At 34.3% G+C, this 22,701-nt stretch overlaps 1 protein-coding gene across 1 annotated transcript in view; it reads right to left on the bottom strand.

Annotated features, from left to right (window-relative positions):
• Positions 1-22,701, bottom strand: part of LOC111049072 (cardioacceleratory peptide receptor) — a 52,851-nt gene that overhangs the window by 17,780 nt on the left and 12,370 nt on the right. Inside the window, exon 2 of the mRNA XM_022335078.2 lies at positions 979-1,114. Coding sequence (XP_022190770.1) covers positions 979-1,114 — 136 coding nt within the window. The remainder of the gene's footprint in view (positions 1-978; positions 1,115-22,701) is intronic.

Raw genomic sequence — 22,701 nt, 5'->3', positions numbered from 1 at the left:
ACAACTTTAACAATCTCAGATAGGGACATTGACTAGTGTTAAGCATTGGCAGGGACATTGACTGGTTTAATTAACAATATTGGCGAGATTATTTTCTCGACACTGTGATGAATACATGGTTGAGCCAGTTTGAATCTTCTCATTCGATATAGATATCTATCACAATATCAACATGGATTACAGACAGGATTTGGTTCACAAAGTTAGCGATGAGTTCATCTGTAGTCACAAATAATATGTTATTGAAATTGTTTTCTTGGACTTTAATTCACATTATTACGAATAATTGCTATATTTTATTAATGAATTTCACATATTTAATAGCAATTGAAAATGACTTGATGAATATTATTCGTATCCTATAAGCAATGAATGATAATTATAATGAATTTATTGCCAAAGAAATATTTTTACAAAGAAATAATAAACAATAGTTTTTGGATTCATAGTTTTAAATAGATTCGTAATCCAGAGAATTCTAAATTGATAAATGGATTCCACATTATATTGCTAACAATTAAAATTGAATCTACTCGTATTAATTGGAAAAATGGATTTGCGATCCAAAAGAAGATGTGTTCATGGATTTCTCATTGAGAAGGAGTTGGTAATGAAATCGAACAAGCACTGCTTTAACTGTTTTCTTCAAGAGGCTTCCACAAGTCCACAACTATACATTGCAGTATAATATACAGTTTAATATTGCAATTTACTCGTATTATTTGAAAAAATGGATTTGCGATCCAAAAGAAGATGTGTTCATGGATTTATTATTGAGAAGAAGTTGGTAATGAAATGAAATAAACACTGCCTCATCTGCTTTCTTCAAGTGGCGTCCACAAGTTCACAACTATACATTGCAGTATACCTATGTACAGTTTAAGCAGTATATATTGCAGTATTATATTACAGTATTGCAGTATATAATTTCATTTCGGAGAATGACACAATTAATTTCAAGAGAGATGGAGCACTGACCAGCCAGAGCCAACTGCATGATGAAGAAGTTCATCCTTGACTTTCGGCGGTGTCCACATCTGAGTGCTATCAGCACGCCTGAGTTGCCCACAACAATCAGTCCAAACAGCGCCCATAGTATCGCAAACTGCTCTGTCTGCAACAAACAACAAAAAACCTTATCGTACTAGCTCACTACTAATGTTACACATTTTTCACCACTAAACAGTGTGATAGAATCTACCACTAAAACTACAGAAAACATTTTTTTCAAACATATTTCGACTTTGTTGTAGCTCAGACACTGTGTTACTTGTAAATATTTGAAAAAAACAATTTTTTTCTTGGAGTATTTCACTCCTGAGGAGGATGCATTCCTCAATACTTCAAGAAAATTAGGTGTTTCAGTGCTCAGTGTCTGAGCTACAACAAATTTATTATATAGTGTGTCATGATGAAAAGCAACATAAACATATTTTGAGCTTTCTGTTAACGATACATCAAGCATAAATGCATTCTAATTCGATCGATTGTTCTATTATTTATAGATTTTAGAGAAAGACATCTCAAAAAGACTTCCAAAGAGGTGGAAAAGTTGAAAAATCTTATAGTATCATAGAGAAAAGATACCGTTTATTGCATTATTGGTCTCTGATAGTATTGTGTGGTGTTGAAACAGTTTCTGTTTGAATGTAGTAATTAAGGCGAAAAATGACTATAGTTCGCAACACGGGGCTTTATGGCCAATATTAGGCTTTCAATAAAGGTTTTTAAGGTTTTCAATATAATAAATAATAATAGGAGCTCACTGTAGCCGTTTTTATGCTGATTTCATTGAAAAGGTTCACGTTCTCTTTTTACTTTCCTTGCCCTATTACCATAGGTAAGAAAAGTATTGCTTTCCAAAAAAATCTAAGCTACCCCAATTTCATGTTTTCTATACGTTTCAAGGTCCCCTGAGTCCAAAAAAGTGGTTTTTGGGTATTGGTCTGTATGTGTGTGTGTGTGTGTGTGTATGAGTGTATGTGCGTCTGTGTACACGATATCTCATCTCCCAATTAACGGAATGACTTGAAATTTGGAACTTAAGGTCCTTACACTATAAGAATCTGACACGAACAATTTCAATCAAATGCAATTCAAGATGGCGGCTGAAATGGCGAAAATGTTGTCAAAAACAGGGTTTTTTGCGATTTTCTCGAAAACGGCTCCAACGATTTTGATCAAATTCATACCTTAAAAAGTCTTTGATAAGCTCTATCAACTGCAACAAGTCCCATATCTGTAAAAATTTCAGGAGCACTGCCCCATCTATGCAAAGTTTGATTTCAGATTCTCAATTATCAGGCTTTAGATACAATTAAAACAAAAACTTTCGAGTGGAAAAGATTGAGCATGAGAATCTCTACAATTAATGTTCAGTAACATTTTCACCTAACATTAAAAATAATCTCGAAATTCGAGAAAATGTGATTTATCCAATTGCAAACTGTTGATTCTATTAAATGATTCACTATAATAATAATAATAATAATATAATAATAATAATAATAATAATAATAATAATAATAATAATAATAATAATAATAATAATAATAATAATAATATTAATAATATCGAGTGACCTGGCTGGCTCAGGTCTGGTGTCAGAGTTTTCAGGTCGCAATGATTCACTATGAAGAGATAGCAGACCTCGTGTGTCTCCAGCGTTATTGTCCTGTCACCAGCTGGCTCAAATCTTTGAATAGTAGACTTGAGATGCGCGGGAACACTAGCGTCAGGTGATCAATTTTCATAACGGCAAGGAAAGTTGTGTGAGTGCGCACCACCAGATTTTTTGCTCTTCCTCTTATACAATCACCTCACAGGCTTTCTGGGCTCTATGATATCTTACAGCACTGTACTCTATAAGAACAATGCTGCAAACTAAGGGTTACACAGACTATAGATGGATATTATTTTATTGCTTGCGTATCTGAAATTGTAGATGTTACGTTTCCAGTTGTTTATTGTGGAAGTCTTTGTGTTGATTCAGCAAGAGATACGCTGCGACTACTTATTGGAAAATAATTTTTAATGTGTGAATATCTTCAAACGAAAATATTTGAAGAACTCATAACTAGGAAATTCGGGATGGAAATTTTTCATAGCCTATCAGAAGTACCACTAGGTATCAAAATTCATTAAGATTATTATAATTTTCCTATGAACAATCCATTATGAATACGGAACAAAGGAAAAGTTACATGAGAAAACTTGAGCTCCTTCATGAAAGCTTGCTTTTGAAGTGGCACATAGAAAAGCTCTTCTGTATAGAATTACTACATAGATTTTCTTCAGTAGACTTTTCTATGCATGCATAATTCATGGACGCAACAATGCAGAGCGCTTATCACCTTGGAGCTGAGCCATTAGACTCCCACTCAAAGTGCCCATATTCACTGCTTTATTAGGCATGACCCTGAAAAGAGACTCTCGAATACTGCAGCTTTATATCTTGTGAATTTGTTGGGAATCTTTTGTGACTTTCACTTTCGAGCTAAACTTCTGTTCAATACAGATGCAAAGGTCAATCCTATTGAGAATTTGTAAGAGGGTCGTCTATTCATTATTTTTTTTTATTTGTCGGGAATATTTCCCGACAAACTTTGATGAACTTCGGTTAAAGATTTGATTCAAGATCGATATTTTAATTTTATTGAGTAATGAACTTTTCTTATTCCATCATTTCCGAAGGTAATGGTCTCCCATAACCAATTTCTCATCCATAATGTTCCACAAAGAGTTCATTGAATTCTCTTTGCCCTAAACAACTAGTGTTCAATACAACACTACACAAACCTGTTGAAACTCGTAAATTCATCAACCAATAATAGAAAAATAACATTATTTGATAGGTTCGTACATTGTTTCCATAGGGAGGTCACCGTTATCAAAAACAATTAAACCCTGTTAATCAATAAAAAGAGCACCTGAAAATTAAGCACTCAGTAGTTATCTAGTTGTAGAAAATGGGCAAATATTTTTCATTGGTTAGTACAACAATACAAACTTTGAAATTTGAGAAATTAAGAACTCTCAACTTTGAGTGGTGAAATCGTACATGTCAAGTCATTCTCTTGTCATGGTAAGTCAATAATCTAGTAACTTGATAAAACTCATACACAATGCTATTGATGAATGTTTTAATATGATCTTCTTCAATGAATCTAAACTAGTCATTGTTGTTTATATGTTGTAAGCAATATGTTGCATGTTGCATGTTGCATGTTGCATGTTGCATGTTGCATGTTGCATGTTGCATGTTAGTTGTTATCATTTATATAGAAAAAAGATATAAAAATATTTTCTTCTACACCTATTACGTTGTTTTTGTGTATTCTGAGATTCAATTTTCCATTCAAGAATATAAATCATAGTTATTACAACATTTTCTTTCCGTTTATTAACTGGTCTATCATGAAGTATCCTCCTATTATCATTACTCCAAGCCTGGAGCTCATGTGAGCATTATCCTCAACAGAAAACAAAATTTAAAATGATAAAATAATCCAACTTCTCAGAACTACCGAGATTTTAGCGACCTAACAGAAAATCTGTGTGATAGACTGAATTATTGGTATTTTGTTGTCAAGAGCAGCAACAGCACACGAGTTGTTACAAGATAGAAAGGAAAGAAGTGAGCTCACACATTTTCTGAAACAAGACGTCAACTTTTTCCCTCCGAAACGTCAAGCTGCAGTTGAAAACGTTTTTGTCAGTGAATTATTGTTACAGTCGCTAAACTTTTCCCTCTTCTTTCTATCTTCTAACCATTCGAAACAAGCAGAAAACTTGTTATTTATTTCCTGTTACGAATGGATATAAGTAAACAAGGTTATATCATTAGTATGAATGAATTTCGAAGTTGAAGTGAATCTGAATACGGTGAAGGAAGAAGACGTGCAAGATAGAGGGAGAATGCTTGTAGGATCGAGAGAGACAGCATCATTGAAGGGAGAGAAACTGTCACCAGAGAGCGGCGAAACGATAAAAAAGAGATACTGCTGTGAGAAGTTGGAGAGGGCATTAAAAGAAAAACAGAGCAGTTCAAAACACTTGCTGGCTCTTCGCTTTATATACAACATGCGTACAAGTATCTTGATCTGTCTCATATTTTCCTATATTATCATCAGAGGAGGGTGATAACGACGCTGAACAAGTGCATAAGCCGCTCCAGCTCCCCAAGTAATCTGTTTAGGAAGTAATTTTGGATTTCTTCATGACGATTCGGGAGTGAGGCCATTGGAATAGTGTTTGTTATCATTTGCAACCACTTAACACTGACTATGATTTACAATTTTTTGCTACTTCTCCGAATCAAGCTTTCAATAGGCAGAAATATGTGATCATAAAATTGATATGTTTTTCTGGCGTTCCAGGAACAACAAGTTTGGTGGAAACATGGAAGGGAGTATATTAATTTTCTTGAAATATAAATCGAAGCTCAAGTCTAAAAACGCAAAGAGCTTCTTGGAAACCGCCACAGTTTTAAGACAAACCAACGACACAATCATCTATTTAATAACAATAAGTGTGTTGTGTGTTGTATGTTGTATCCTGTATAACAAATTTTCTTGTGCGGTGTCTACTAGAATTTTATTTTGGTTTACAGAGAAGAGTTTATGAGTAGGATATGATATATATACCGCATAAGATATGATTATTTTGATGACCGCATGAGTTTTCTGCTCGTGAATGTGTAATGAAGAGTGCAAGGTGATTTAATGATCAAACATCCAAGCTTACCGGCGGGATTCGAACTCGTGACCAGGTAGCGCTAGCAGACTGATGAGAAAGTAGTCTCGGCTATCCTGGCCAGCAAAGGCGAGTTGTGGGTATCTGTTTAAACTCATGCGTTGAATATATATAGTTCATCATGAAATAATATGGGTTCATCTCCACAACGTTTTTGATTCTCTCGTTCACATTTTGTAGATTTTTTGTTTAATTGATAGAATATATAGTTGATTATAATTAACCAGAATCTAAGCAGAAAAATATTTCAATCAACATGGTTAAAGTCAATCCCATATCATCCTCTATCATCAATTTTTTCCAATACAAGTTCTATCTATGGTGACAAGTGATTTCATACGAGCTTCTTATTGCCAAGGCAAAAGTCTCGGATTCACATCATCTATGAGGCTAAAGCTGGGTTTTTGAATTCTTATCTAGGCTATTCTATCACATATTGGTCATTAACCACAATTTGACCAATCTTGACTGTAAAAATGCCTATTATTTAGCTTCAATTTCTGTTTGAAATTTTCAAGTGATATAATTATGTACTTGAAAAACTACAACGTTTTTCATCAGCGCACACAAAAATAAATTGAAACCTTCCGCTTGTATTCAATTCATCTGTGAGACAAGTGATTTTTTACGAACTTTTTATTGCCGGTTTTACTATTGCCTTTCTCGGGATTAAAAGATTCTCGCATGCCATAAATCTTGAGCCCTTGAATCTGGATTAAATTTAAGCTGAAATTTCTCCACAGAAGGACATGATTGGAGCTTAGGGTAGTTTGCACTCGACTGACTAGAGTGAACCGGGAATCTTAATATTTATTTTTAAGTAATCTATATATTATAAAAATATAGAAATTATTCTAAATTCAATGACTGTTTTGGATGATGAGTCGTATACGAAAGCATTGAAGTTTTTCTTTGAAACTAATCTGAGCTTCATTCGACTCCCTGTATTTTTTTCAAGACACGTGAAACAAAAAAAACTTTGAAATTGGTTCAATCAATCAGTCAATTTTATTAAAAAAACATTTTTACATTGTTGGGTCCTGCTAAACCCGTGGGTTTTTTTAGCAGGTGCCAGATAAAAACAAAATTATTCACAACGTTAAATTAAAATTAAGAATAAATCAAATGAAATAGCTTGTCATGAATCAAGAGTAATATACAAGAAATGAAATAAAAGGATTACAATCATAATGAGAAATTATAATAAAAATAATAATTGGAATTAGAACAAATCTTTATTTAATCAAGAACTAAAAGGGGTTGAGGAAGGAAAAAAGGAGGAAATATTTTATACAATATTAATTATTACTAAATTATAAGTCGTTCAGGCTGGCAGCAGTGACTTTACAACAGATAAAATAATTTTGGAACCAGCAAAATAGGCTTGTAAAATCTGACAAAGCATTTATTGGAACGGTTCCACTTTGATACTCGTTCCATTACTATGTTGTTGTCATTTTGTCCGTTTGCATTGTCCGGTGACGTCACAGTCACGGTTACACGTCACAGTCATATTCAAGATTGTGTTTTCTAATATTATTCGTCGTTTCAATTTTAATATTTTTATTAATCAATTTTTGGTATTTTATATCGTCCTTTAGGCATCTTACTTTCAAGATAATTGCTACTTTTTCATCAAATTTTCTCGAACGATTGCTTATGTATCAAGCATTTCCGGCTTCTCCTTTGTTGGCAAGGCATTGGCTTGCTTTTTCGTCTTTCCATCTTCTCTCTTCAGCGAGTGCACACCGCTTCTGGTGTACTTTCTCTTCATCCAAATTCATCTGGTTTACTGAACGTTTTAAATGTGAAATATTCCTTCAAATTAATTCTTCAAATGTATTCATCAACTGTGATTCAATTATTTATCAATTTCTTCGTGTATTTACGCTGATAGACTTTGTCAAAGTTCCATAATTTGTGTTGTGTTGGCGTCTCTCGCCCTTTTTCTGGCAGCATGGCTTCACCACTTGAAACTCAGACTTTCAATTTCATCATCTCTACCGTTTGGAAATCAATCTAAAAATTCCACAACTTGGAATTCGAGTTATTTGTTTGGAGTTCTACATGTTCCTGTTCACATTCCATCTGGGGGAATTGTATGCTGTGTTTGATGCTTCCATTTTCGTCATGGCATGGCCATCGTGTCGTCACTTGCTGAACGTGCTGTTCCTTGGGGTACCGTGGATTCCTTGCCTGTCTGCCTGGCCGCATCTCTTTCCTCAAAATTTAACTCAGGTTACATAAATCTTTTTATTCAATTTTCATTTTTTTACTCATGTATTGCATAATTGTTCATAAAAAATTAACAGTGTGTCGAAACTGGACAACATTGTTCTCTATTTCTAATTCAAACATTTCAATGTGCATTCATATTATTTTTGTAGCTATTATTCAGCTTTTACGGCAATTAAAAACATTTAATTGTTCGTACTTATTCGGCAATCAAGCCTATGTACATGAATTCAATATGTTACAGTGTATGTCTCATTGAGAACACTGTCCTACGATATTTCAAGGTTATAATAATTGTTTCATTGTATTTGATAGCTACCCTTGGCTAACAAGCATATTTTCATATCTGAATTGTTGTATTGATGTCTAACTTGACATTCGAATCATTGAAGGCCTATGTCGCCTATATTAATGTACTCAACATTCATAATTATTTCATTGTATTTGATAGCTACCCTTGGCTTACAAGTGTATTAATATCGACCGAGACATTCAATTTTGACAGCTACCCTTGGCTTACAAGTGTTTTCATTGAAGGCCTATGTCGCCTATATTAATGTACTCAACATTGATAATTATTTCATTGTATTTGATTATTTCATGTATTTGACCCTTGGCTTAAAGGTTATTAATGTCGACCGAGACACTCAATTTTGACAGGTACCCTTGGCTTACAAGTGTTTTCATTGAAGGCCTATGTCACCTATATTAATGTACTCAACATTAATAATTATTTCATTGTATTTGACAGCTACCCTTGGCTCACAAGTGTTTTCATTGAAGGCCTATGTCGCCTATATTAGTGTATTCAACATTAATAATCATTTCATTGTATTTTATAGCTACCCTTGGCTTACAAGCGTATTTTCATATCTGAATTGTTGTATTGATGTCTAACTTGACATTCAAATCATTGAAGGCCTATGTCGCCTATATTAATGTACTCAACATTAATAATTATTTCATTGTATTTGACAGCTACCCTTGGCTTACAAGCATTATCTTAAGGCCACCGACGCCTATTTCAATGTGTATGACATTGATTTTGGAACTTACTTATGTTAATGTCAACCAAGACATTCTCATTCCTGAACTTACTTATTGGTATTAATTCAATTACTCTAAGGTTATTTGTACTAGTGTCAATCAAGACATTCAACTATTTCAATATATAGAGCATTATCTACATCTCATTGTCATTTATTATTATTCTTTTTAAAATAATTAAAATTGAATTTTTCAACATCAACTTTATTATTGTATCATTTAAAATTTTCTATTTTTAATTCAGGTGTCATTGACAGTACCTTATTAATTGTTGTCAGTCTTTAATGGTAATTAGTATCATTAATTTACATTCATTCAAATTTTGTAATTGTTTACTTTCTAACAGTTTTATTCCATATTGTAATAAAATTCATCTAAAGATTTTTATTCGATTTAATTTCCATACACTTGTTTTTGTATGTGGCCATCTGCCTATTATTTTATTAATATTAAATCTCAACTTGTTTACTCATTTTGTCTTTTATTGGCATACTCCCAGCACTTCAAGCTATCAGTTTTTTATGCACAGAATCTAGAGATTTATTTTATAGGTATTAATAACAACTATCATTTACAGTCCACTGCCCTGACTTTGGATTCTGTCAAGGCTAATTGAAAAAAAAGTTCATCGAACGCAGTCCTATAAGGAATTATTATTCAAATAATGTTAATAAGTAATATTAATTGTTTATTTCAGAGTTCTATTATCACTGTATATTATTCCCATTTTGATTTAATTTTCAATGGTGATTTTCAATTTATATAAGCTCTGAAGCACTACTCGCTATCGAAGTCATGGAAACATTTCTATTACTTTCAAAGAAACATTGAGTAGGACCAAGAGAAAATTTATTTGATTGAGTTCATGCCTGAAACAGATAATACTAATATGAAATAATGCTTACTATTTCATGAGTATTATGTTCATTACCTTACAAGTAATATCATGAATCATGACCACTATCATAACCTAATGAAGTGTATTCAATATTATACATTTTGTAGGTCATTGTATTCGCTCATAACTGCCGTAAATTGAACTCAATTGTAGCAAATACATTGAAGCTAACTTATCACATATTACTATACTTTCAATATGACTATGAATTCATTGGGCCTCCATAGATTTCCGTATTCGATTCGTTCCCAGCATTATAATTCCTCGCCTCATCTCAAGCTACAGACTTACAGAAAATTATAAAGCAGCTACAATAAGCATTCATATAAACAACTTTTGACTCAATCAACTATGCAACCAAAGTAAAACAAAACTAACTTCATCAGCTACTAAAAAATGAAATAAAAACTGGATGAACTTCAAAAATGAACTGACACCACCTAACTAAAATACCAGTAAACTTTATTGAGTTTGAAACAAATACTTATCACAGAGGCCATAATAGTCACTGTTCGTACTACTTAGTTTATTCAAAGTCATTGTACTACTCATGGGATGAACGATTCACAGCTGTAAATTTGATTAACCCATAACAAACTACAGTCATTTCACTTTTGCTATTTAACAAGTGGGTTAGTACTTTGTTGAGTTTGGTGACACACTCACGCGCGTGGCAAACAATAAAACAGTACAAGAGCAGCGGTCGAATTTTGCTCGTTTTCAGTTTATATTGGTGCTATCGTGATATCAGGCGTGAGGCAGCGGAGTCGAGAGGAGCTGTTTTCGCTCAAATTGTGGCACCGAGAAATCGTATCGAGTTGAGTTGAGAAGAGTTGGCGTCTACATTGCGTTGTCGGATGGAGAGTACAAACAAGGCGAATCATTGTTGAAACAACTATAGTCGAAAAGTGCGACTTCCCGATTCAGCCAACACTCGCCCGCTTTGACCCAATAGTTTCAGTGCCGGCCTATCGGTTAATATGAGTAGTACTCGGTGTAAAGTATTTGTGACCGACTTGGGAAAACGCGAAAGAGTGATAAAAACTTTACGTTATTTATCGGTCTCACTCGACTTTACATTCCTTGAGTGAACACTTATCCCCGATAACTCTTCGTTTGATTTATCTCAGTTTATTCTGCTGCCCAATGCTGGAGTCGGATATCTTTTCTTTTTGCCGATTTTCTCTACTCACTCCACAACCGATATTGGAGTTTCTATATTCCACCCATAATCTAGTAATATTGAACAATTGCTTCAATCTGAGCACTTTGAAACCAACAGCAAGTATTTGAGTAAAGTTGCATCATGAAGGCATCAAGACAATGCGACACTCTACCATGTATAACCATAGAGAACATTATAGCATAATAATGCATAGATTTATTAGCATGAGTTATGCTATCTTTTCTCTATGGTTTGCATTCAAAGGCATCAAGACAATGAGGCCCCTCTACCATGTTTAAATATAGAGAAAAGATAGCATAATTAATGCATAAATTTATCAGCATGAGTTATATTTTCAAGCTATATTTTCTCTATGGTTTAACTCTGATAATAAGAGTAGTTTACATCTTACATCTTAGCTATTTGCAGAACAATACTGCTTCTCATTACTATTTTCAGAGTAAATAAGCTTTGATACTGTCTTCCATAGTGGGCTAGTTTAGAAGTTACTGATTGTTGTTGAAAGATGGAGAATACAAATTCCCATAGTCACTATAGCGTATTCCACTTTTGCAAAAAAAGGTAGAGTAGCATTTACAGATATTTTGAGCTCCATGTGATTTCAAATAGCTTATTCTATATGTGCTTATTCAATTGAATTTAGTGCTTATTTATGTGCTTATGTCTGTGCGTGTTTCAATTTGTCTTAAATAGCCTACCGTGTGACGTTATTCAAAAGTATATTCTATAATGTGCTGCGTTGAATGAGAGTATCATCTTATATTATATTGACGTTTCCGTTCTCATTGAGTAGGCCTAATATTCTCTCTCAATAATTATTCTCATAACTAATTCCAGAAATGAAGTACAGAACGATCAAACCGTAGTCGTCAAATACACAACCATGAGACACTATTGAGCTTGACAATGCTAAAAGTGGAGAATACAATTCTACAGCTTATATTAAATTGTAATATTCTTTCCTAAACATCAACATAACTGAGTTCTGAAATGAAGTACAAAACGGTCAAGTCTTTTCATTATCAAGGCGTCAGAAAACCAAACCACAAGACACAATAAATGATATTGTGCTTGACTGACCGGTTCTCCAATATTGTCAAGCTGATTAGAATTATCGTTGTGTTGATTCAGTTGACATACTGGCAAATGATTCTTCTTATTTCTATCGACATATTAGTGCCATACATTTGTGCTGGTAGATCTGATGGGAAGCAATCGGGCACCAACTCAATGGACCACAATGTTGCAGTTCGTTGACCAAGCGCACATTATTTTATCGCATCAAAGTGATTTATGTACAATTCTTGATGAAGATTTCAGGAAGTTTAGTCCGAAGGGAGGAAGGAGATCGGGATGGAGATATCTGGTGTGCTCTAACTCACTCACCCGGTTGTCTTTTTGCCGGAGATTCAATGCGACGAAACGGCCATTTCACGCTTACTGGCTGCTACTGCAAACCGCTCTACAAAACAAACCTAATTTACCAACGGCTTTATCGTTGCTCATCTTGTTTATTGCCGGCTTTCAGTTGTTGGCCAACTTGAGACAATTCAACACCTAGGTTCTCGAAATGGCTCAGGGATGATCTATTCAATTGTACAATATCAAACCTTTTATTCGTAGATTATGATCTACATATTTTGCGTTTTTAGAAATGGAATTTGAACAAAAATGATTCATGATTGTATAAGTTATTTATTATTGCAATTAGTTGATATAGTGAAAAGAGTATTATAATGATGTTTCATTTAATACGTCTTTAATAAGAGTTACACTGATCATGTGATCAAAATACTTTTGTCTGTCATAAAGTTAAAAAGAATGATTAATGATCGAAAGAGTTATTTATTATTGTAATTTTTGCATATTGTTGCATTGTGAACAGACATTATTTATTCAAATCATCTTCAATGAGAGTCACACTGATCAAACTAGAATACTTTTGTTTCAAAGGTTCGTCAAATTCCTTGATGTTCAAAAATATCCAGCAGATAAGTTCAAGCTATATGTACTTTTGTATAATATCATCAGGTTTTCATAGAGTAATCATCATTGCCATTATCAACATTAATCAATCCCATGCTTGTAACTAATTATCGGTTTTTACAAAAAGCATAATATTATGCAGTACCATAGGCCTATGTGCCGTCTCCATTTCTGCTATTTGTATGCTATTCTCTTATGTGATGTAGAAATCAAACCATATTTCTCACGAGTCTCAAATGATTTTGATATTCTTACAATACAATAGATTCATAATTATTATTGAAGACATGTGAAAGTGAGCACTCAACTAAAACATGTTCTGTAGTTCAAAACCTGATAGTTTTAGGATTGGATCCAATATGAAAATAATAGTATACTGTTACTGATATATCTCGAAGCAGCATCCCGCCACAACCTTAAAATACTTCTTGATGAAACGTTCTTCCACATTTTCAAATTTTGATGTACGAACAATGATAATTAGAGGTCAATATCAATATAAGCATTGGGTGTCTGTTTATCAAATCTTCCAGGGTTGAAATTTGTTACGTTATATACAAATTACTCACTCTACTCGCTAGATATCGTTCTCCACACCTGTACTGTCTCTGCTCCTGTTCTCATTACTCTTACACCAACTTTCCATCTATTCCTTCACCTTTACTTTATCATCCTCCATTCGCTCTGCACTCTACTACTTATTAAGAGATGTTACACCGAAATTATTACACTAGACATCTTTCTACATCCTTATTCCGTCTCTACTGCTCTCTCTCTCATTACTGTTACACAAACTATCATCCTCTTCCTTCCCCTGTCCACTCCTTTCCTATCCTCTCTTATGCACTGTTTTCCCTTCTCTATAAACTTCTCTTCTTCTTTGTACTTCCTACTCATTCCTTCTTCTTCCTCTTTCTTTCTCAGACCTACCTTCGTCTTCTATTCCTCCTACATGCCGACAAATGTAAATTGGCTCGCGAAATGAAACAGATGTGCAAGGAGTAGGGTAGCATTAATATCAATTACTCCATACTGGCATTGTTCCATTAACTCTCCCCCCCTCCCTACATGAACGGATCCTAGCGCCACATCATTTATCATGTCAGATATGGAGTATGGAGTCCCACTCATTCGCATCCACCTCATATTCATGCATTTCTCCAAATAAAAACTCACTAAATCAATTTAATAATAAAAATGCTAGCGTCGAATATATCAGTACTAGTGAGACTCGTAGCCAGTGAATTATAATGCAGGTTCTCAGTTTACTTGTTCAATGAAAACTAATCCAAAACAAATATTTCATTTCACGAAGAAGTGATTAATTTTCCACTACATTTTTCTCATTTTCAATGTTCGTTTTGAAACGTTCCAATTTCTGCAGGATGAGAGAGTTGAAGAGAGAAAGAAAGAGAGAGAGAAAAAGAGAGAGGGCGTAAAAAAAGGGAGAGAGAGAGATGTAGAGACAGATTCACCTACCTTTAGTAGATTCCTTATTTTTTGAGTGGTTCATATTCCCAGTTTTCCTTAATCGATTCATTTACTTTCTAGTCATATCTTATGAATATCTCTATAATGCACCAAATAATATTACATGTTGTCTCGACAATAACTTACATCGCCGTGTGATCTAGTAGAACAAAAATTTTCTATCCTTTGAATTTCATGGATCTATCTCTTACCGAATTTGAAATGTTCTGCCCAAAAATGTAAACTTTAGTCGCTCAAATCTCAAGAAGTAATGATCGGAAAAAATGTTTCCTGAGAAAAATTTTTCATTTTGATAGCTTAATGACATATAAATCGAAAAACTTTGAAAAATATCACGAGTAGAAAGTTTATTTTTAGCCTTTGCACAGCCTTCCATTTTCTCACAATTCTCTTGACTTGTTTTATCCAAAAAACGTGAAACATTTCTGAAAGCCTGCAACAAATTCAAATTCAATTTTTTTCTCAAATTAATAGCCTCGAGCCTTTTCAATTCATAGCTTTGAACCTCTTCAATTCATAGCCTATGAAAAATAAGTTTTCAAAACCTTGCTGGAGGCTACAATGTTAGATGAGGCTATTATACAAATATATTGTTATTTATGGTATCCTTTTTTTCATTTTTCTCTCCAAAGCTCTTTGAATAGATTTGGTTATTTCAATTTTGAGTATGGATTGTTCTCATATTCCGAACTAAATATTTCTTCTTTCAATTTCCAGATCGAACAAATTTGATTAATTCAATCTACGTAGACTCCACAAGAAATATAATTTTTGCCAGTCCAAAAGCATTTTAAATGTAACCCGAGTGATCTATGTAATATTTTCTCTAGATGATGCCCACATAAACGTTTTGCCTGTGTGTGGGTGATGTAAAATGAATGGGTGATTTGATGAGATAATCACACGTTCAGGCCACCGGCGGGATTCGAGCCCAAGTTTATAACGTTTCAGACCACTAGAACAACCCGACAGGCAGTATTTCTTCTATCAGTATTTATAATCCTCAAATCATAGTCGTTTCATCAAGGGTGAAAGTTTCACGACTGAGTCAGATAAAGCTCTAGCAATAAGACTCTGATGGTATAGTCGTAAGTATGAATTATTCAAAGCCCATGAATCATCATCTCATCCTCTACTTGGATCATAGCGCCACATCATTTATCATGTCAGATATGGAGTATGGAGTCCCACTCATTCGCATCCACCTCATATTCATGCATTTCTCCAAATAAAAACCCACTAAATCAATTTAATAATAAAAATGCTAGCGTCGAATATATCAGTACTAGTGAAACTCGTAGCCAGTGAATTATAATGCAGGTTCTCAGTTTACTTGTTCAATGAAAACTAATCCAAAACAAATATTTCATTTCACGAAGAAGTGATTAATTTTCCACTACATTTTTCTCATTTTCAATGTTCGTTTTGAAACGTTCCAATTTCTGCAGGATGAGAGAGTTGAAGAGAGAAAGAAAGAGAGAGAGAAAAAGAGAGAGGGCGTAAAAAAAGGGAGAGAGAGAGATGTAGAGACAGATTCACCTACCTTTAGTAGATTCCTTATTTTTTGAGTGGTTCATATTCCCAGTTTTCCTTAATCGATTCATTTACTTTCTAGTCATATCTTATGAATATCTCTATAATGCACCAAATAATATTACATGTTGTCTCGACAATAACTTACATCGCCTTGTGATCTAGTAGAACAAAAATTTTCTATCCTTTGAATTTCATGGATCTATCTCTTACCGAATTTGAAATGTTCTGCCCAAAAATGTAAACTTTAGTCGCTCAAATCTCAAGAAGTAATGATCGGAAAAAATGTTTCCTGAGAAAAATTTTTCATTTTGATAGCTTAATGACATATAAATCGAAAAACTTTGAAAAATATCACGAGTAGAAAGTTTATTTTTAGCCTTTGCACAGCCTTCCATTTTCTCACAATTCTCTTGACTTGTTTTATCCAAAAAACGTGAAACATTTCTGAAAGCCTGCAACAAATTCAAATTCAATTTTTTTCTCAAATTAATAGCCTCGAGCCTTTTCAATTCATAGCTTTGAACCTCTTCAATTCATAGCCTATGAAAAATAAGTTTTCAAAACCTTGCTGGAGGCTACAATGTTAGATGAGGCTATTATACAAATATATTGTTATTTATGGTATCCTTTTTTTCATTTTTCTCTCCAAAGCTCTTTGAATAGATTTGGTTATTTCAATTTTGAGTATGGATTGTTCTCATATTCCGAACTAAATATTTCTTCTTTCAATTTCCAGATCGAACAAATTTGATTAATTCAATCTACGTAGACTCCACAAGAAATATAATTTTTGCCAGTCCAAAAGCATTTTAAATGTAACCCGAGTGATCTATGTAATATTTTCTCTAGATGATGCCCACATAAACGTTTTGCCTGTGTGTGGGTGATGTAAAATGAATGGGTGATTTGATGAGATAATCACACGTTCAGGCCACCGGCGGGATTCGAGCCCAAGTTTATAACGTTTCAGACCACTAGAACAACCCGACAGGCAGTATTTCTTCTATCAGTATTTATAATCCTCAAATCATAGTCGTTTCATCAAGGGTGAAAGTTTCACGACTGAGTCAGATAAAGCTCTAGCAATAAGACTCTGATGGTATAGTCGTAAGTATGAATTATTCAAAGCCCATGAATCATCATCTCATCCTCTACTTGGATCATGTCATCATTTAATCCGGTTACTGAGACAATTTTATTACATCTGAAACAAGTGTTTACTGATTTGTCAAGTATTACTTATTTGTTTGAATAAGTGAATACTTATGTAGAGATCACCTAGAAAAAATTATACTGTATTTAATATGTTAGTAAAGAATAAAAAAGAGAGTGAATAAGACTTGCAGTGAGTGGGGGACGACAAGATAAAATTTTGTTGGAAAGAGAAGCAATGGTGAGTGTTGGCCACCCGTTATATCGATTCCAGCAGGGAGAGAATACAAGTGCGAATGAATCAGTGAATAATATCTGGGAATGAATGTGTAATACAGCGGAATCGGAATATTTGCAGGGATTGTTTTCGGCGGAAAATCTAATCGGGCGAAGTGTCTGCGGCGGAGAAATGAACGATACACAGTTTTATGTTTTTCACAGACATGAGTGGAGACAGCGGATTGTTACAGCGGCCGTATTTCACGAATTCGATCAGAAGCATCTGGGAAATGACGCCATAGCCAGCCAGCTCTTTGTAAAAATGCACACTACTAACCAACAAACTGTTCAAATTTGTCGCCGCCGGCCAGCTATATAATTCATTGACTGACTGTGTTGAACGGACAGGACAATGTCCTTGCTTTTTCAGTACAATTTTTTTCATCAGTCGAATGTTGGTAAAATCTTCTCCACAATCATAAGTTACAGAATCAATTGAGTAATTTATTGGTGGAAAGGATTTCGATTATCTTGAGTGTAACATTTATTCATGAGCCAATTTATGTCATAATTTTCCAATAAAATTCAAATAGTCTATCTGATTGGTTTTTATTTCAAGAACATTTTTTATTACGTATAAATTCATTCTTCTCATTACAATATTGTCTCATTACTCCGTGGTACTAATATGTAGCCTACTTATACTTAATCGAAATGGGTTTTAGACAATGGAAAGTTGAAACCACATTATTCGAAATATTTGTAAACTTGGATTTGATGATTGAATCCCTTTTCATAAGAAACGTGACAGGAATGGGTGTTTTAATTCATTTTTATGCAAATTTGATATTATATGAGTTTGAGTGCACTGATTTACTGTGTTTGTTTATGTGTTGAGTCCACTAATTAACTCTTGTTTCAAAGTTTACCAATGGAAGTTTCCTTTTAACTGTTTCAAAATTTTCAATATCGCTATTCTTCATCAGCGTCTAATTACTGAACGATAGGAAAAATAGAATGGCATTTCATGAGCAACAAAGAATATGGATCTATGAGTTTGAACGTGGGGAACTTTATTCCATTCCATTTTCCAATTAAATTATTCTTTTATAATGATGTTATTCGGAAAAATTAGGACATTAGAACTACTATAAGTCAATGATACAGAAAACTATAGTTTTATATAATATATTCTAGAATAGATATTGAACAATTTAATAAATTATCTTTTGTGAGATGTAGGTAATTATTCAGTTTTCGATGATTCTCTCTTATTTGGAGAATTCCATGAACATTGGCAATTTGTGTATGATTAATCCACCATTTCTTGCACTGGATAGTGATCAGCCAATCGGGTGCTTAGAACTAGAATTCTGACCAATCAGGGAACGGTAACAATAAGACCGCCTTCAATTCTACGGAAAAACAAACCGGTACCCTATTTTATACACCAATAGGAAATCTGTATTTCCAATGAAGCTATCCCGTATTCAGAAAGGATTGTTCATTGTACAAAGTGTTACTACATCTGGTTCACGAACATGTAACTGTACCTCAACCTAATTTGAGAGTAACAACATCAAAATTATTCATTTTTATAATGGTGATATTGCTAATGAAAAATATAATGAGTAATATGAAATGGATATTGAAAATTGTAGAAAGTACTGTTATATTGTCTGATATGAATAGAATAATTCGAGCAAATCGAACCCAATTATCAATTTGGTAACTTTTCCAATAACTCAACCAATTTCCGAAAACCGTACCTCAGATACCCAAACCTCTGAGATAGATGGAGTGAAATGCACCAATGTGTTTAAATTGAATTAGATATGCTATGGATGATGATGGTTATGATTGCGTTAAATCATCTATAGCACATCGGATAATCCAATCATCGATCTGGTAACTTTACCAATTACTCAACCCATTTCCGAGTTACCTAAGCCGGTGAGTTGGACAGGACCATAATGCACCGCTGAACGTAGGTCAGTTGATTTAGCACAGAATGTCAGTGATGTGAAATAAGTAATGTGAGTGAGGCCGGGTGCTCAATCACTGCAGCCTTCACTTGCAACTTTGGCGGATAAAGGAATGTCTTTAAGAGATATTACTGGGGTGACCGGTGGGTCCAGAGGGGTAGGGGGACGTTGGACCAGGTTCCGGTCCGTTATTCATCAGAAACCAATGGCGCGGATCAATGTGTACGATCTGCGGAACAAGGAACGGCTGGAGAGGGAACGGGGGGGGGATTAAAGTTGGGATTGAAAGGGTTGAGTTACAGAAATCGGCAGTTTCGGGCGGATGGATTCAAGCGTTGAGAGATCCTGTTCCCTCAACATCGGAAGGGGTACGAGTGAAAAGATTGTCTAGGCATGGATCAGAGCCAAGATCAAGCCAAATCGAGACAGTTATGAATTTATACACTGGCCGATTCAGTTTGGTTAGAGCGTGCCCCCTGATTAATTCAAACTTGGGTGCGATCCATGTCAAAGACCCCAACACCATTTTTCACCACACAATTTCTCATTTTTCTATTGATCTCAAAGGAACTCCCTTCTTGGAAGAAGGAAATATTTTAAGAAGAAAATCTCCTTATTTCCAGATTCTTGCGTGGGATTTTCAGTGGTCGAGTAAGTATAATCTCTTGAGTTTGAGAAGTTATTTATATAGAATCACTCATCTGGTTTATGGTTCCATGAAAATTAAAATTGAACAAAATGTTTATCTTGAGGATGTCATCAAGCAAAATCCAACTGCGTTGAGGTTTTTTGGGGAAGCAAATATTCCAGAAAAAAACCAAACACCTTTTCTCAATGTGGTAATTAATTTGCAACTTGAATTTAATTTGAAATGGATTAATTTTGTAATATGTTTGTATATATTTTCGAATATATACTTATACTTTACTTATTGCAGTTTAGATAAATCATAAGACGACTCCATCATTATGAAATAGTCAATTATCAATTCTCAACCAAACTACTTTACTGAAAGGTGAATTACTCAACGCTCTTTCAAAAAGATATAGGATTGAAATAGATTGTCATCCAAATTTAATTCCATCAAAAAGAATATAAGACTCTCTAGTTTTGTATTTTATTTTTTTCCACGACTCTATCTATAAGAAATATAGTGGAACTCATCAAATAATATCCCAGTTATTCTGCTCATTGCGGAAGATTTCAAATATAATTATTGTGTGCTAAATTGAAAATTGATCGTTCTCAGCTGGAGCATTGATTCATTTTCTAATTGTTAAATAAATAAAAAGAGAAGAACTGAATATCTTGAAGCTATTGTTCAAGTTTGATACTGTGGAGCAGTTTGAGTTAATTCAAATTCCACCTAGTAAGTACTACGACAGAACTTTGTAATCCATTTCCCAAGTTTCAGGATCCAGTCAATTTTTCCCCTAAACTTGTCGTCTTGTTAAATTTGTCAGAGTTTTGTCCTGTTCAGTAAGTAGAAGATCAGCAGCTCACCGTATTCAAATCGAACACCACTTTAGCAGCTTTAATCTAGACGCCGGTCCAACTTTGTTTGTTTCAGTTGCCCTGAGGCTAAGGAAACTCTGAGCTGGGAAACTCTGCGAAAAGCTGTAAATAAAATGAGGAATGCGAAAGGGCGACGTACTGTCAGATGGAGAGGAAGTAGGTAGAGGAAGGAAAGAAAAAGGAAAGATGTCTGACGGAAAGAAAAGTTTCTCTCCCAAATTTTATCGGCTTGTGAACGGCCTATCGAAAAAAGACTCAGTCAACTTTATTGCTTTAGACGAGGTCAGTCAACTTCCACGACCTACCAGCACAAACGTTCGCTTCAAACAAAAAATTAAAATATTTCCGCCACTTTTATCTGTTCGCATTTTATCGCAACAATAAAACACACCAGATGAAATTATTTACTTGCCAAATTTATTATCATGACGTTTTAAGGACGGATAGAAGAACGGAGACGAATATAGTGCACAAAGCAGGTGGTAGCGACGAGACTCAATCACTTCAACCCAAGACTGCTTTTATGACAGATCGAGTTTTCCAGAATTGCTCTTCAGTTGCTACTTCAGTGGTTCCCGACAATCCTGACGACTGCTCTCAATAGGATATTGAACGCCAATAAAAAGTCGAGAATCTATCTTCCGAAAATTCCCATAGCTGTTGTCGTACTTATGGGGCTGGTTAACTGGTTCAATAAAATGTAATCAATAAAATTGGATTTTACTGGGATACAATTTGATACAAGTAATTGATGAGTTAATACATCCTGATTTGAAGTATAAAAACAGTTGATTTTCTCTATACATTAGGGGAAGTTATCATGACCCTATTTTGATCAGTAAGCCAAAATTATATTCATGGAGTGAAGTTACTATACATTGATAGTGAAGTTCTCAGTCGATAAGCTTGAAATATTGATTGAACTTGCTTAGAACTGTTAAGAATCTGCTTTATTGGGATTTGATTCAATGTTGATTGCTAGGTAAAATAATGTCGGATTCGATTTTGAATCCATGATGAATTCCAATATTTTTTAAAAATGTCATTGCTTCCCTATTCGAATAAAGAAAGTGCATTATTGTTAATGAATGTTGGATGTTATTATACGTATATAAAATTCTAATTGGACATTAAGAGTATGAGAAAGAAACTTTTCTATTAATATACTTAATTTTGAAATTTCTACAGCAATCAAGAAAATAGATTTGATTGTATTTGATGTATTCTAGGGGAACCCAGTGAGATCACACCCGAGATCTAGCCTATTAATTCTGTGTGAGGATCAATAATTCTTCAACCGAATAGTTATTTCATTGACATGATAGTTGAGATCGACGTACTTTGAGACTGATCACATATCACTCATTACATCTGTATCTTCTAGGATTTCTGAGTTTATTGCTTGTAAAACGAACGAGCCAATCGATATTCGCATCACTCGTTATGCGGAAAGTTTCATTTATGACAAGGAACTTTATCGAGCGGCAGCTCTTTGGCCACAAACTCATTTAGGACTGAAATTTGAAGTGTTTAGGGCTGCGAGCAGGAAGTTGGGCAGGGGATGCAGGGTGTACAGTGCTGGCAGCTCTTTCCAAAGCAATCAAAACAGCTACAATTCAAAGCAAACAAAATAATTTGGTTTGTTGCTGTGGAGTGGAAAAGGGAACGCTGACGCCGGGCAGAGCTAATGATCCAAA

Source organism: Nilaparvata lugens, chromosome 3 (genome assembly GCF_014356525.2).
Source record: "Nilaparvata lugens isolate BPH chromosome 3, ASM1435652v1, whole genome shotgun sequence".
Classification (NCBI taxonomy): Eukaryota; Metazoa; Arthropoda; class Insecta; order Hemiptera; family Delphacidae; genus Nilaparvata; species Nilaparvata lugens.
Note: the sequence above shows the minus strand (reverse complement) of the source record. Positions and strands in the feature narration are given on the sequence as shown.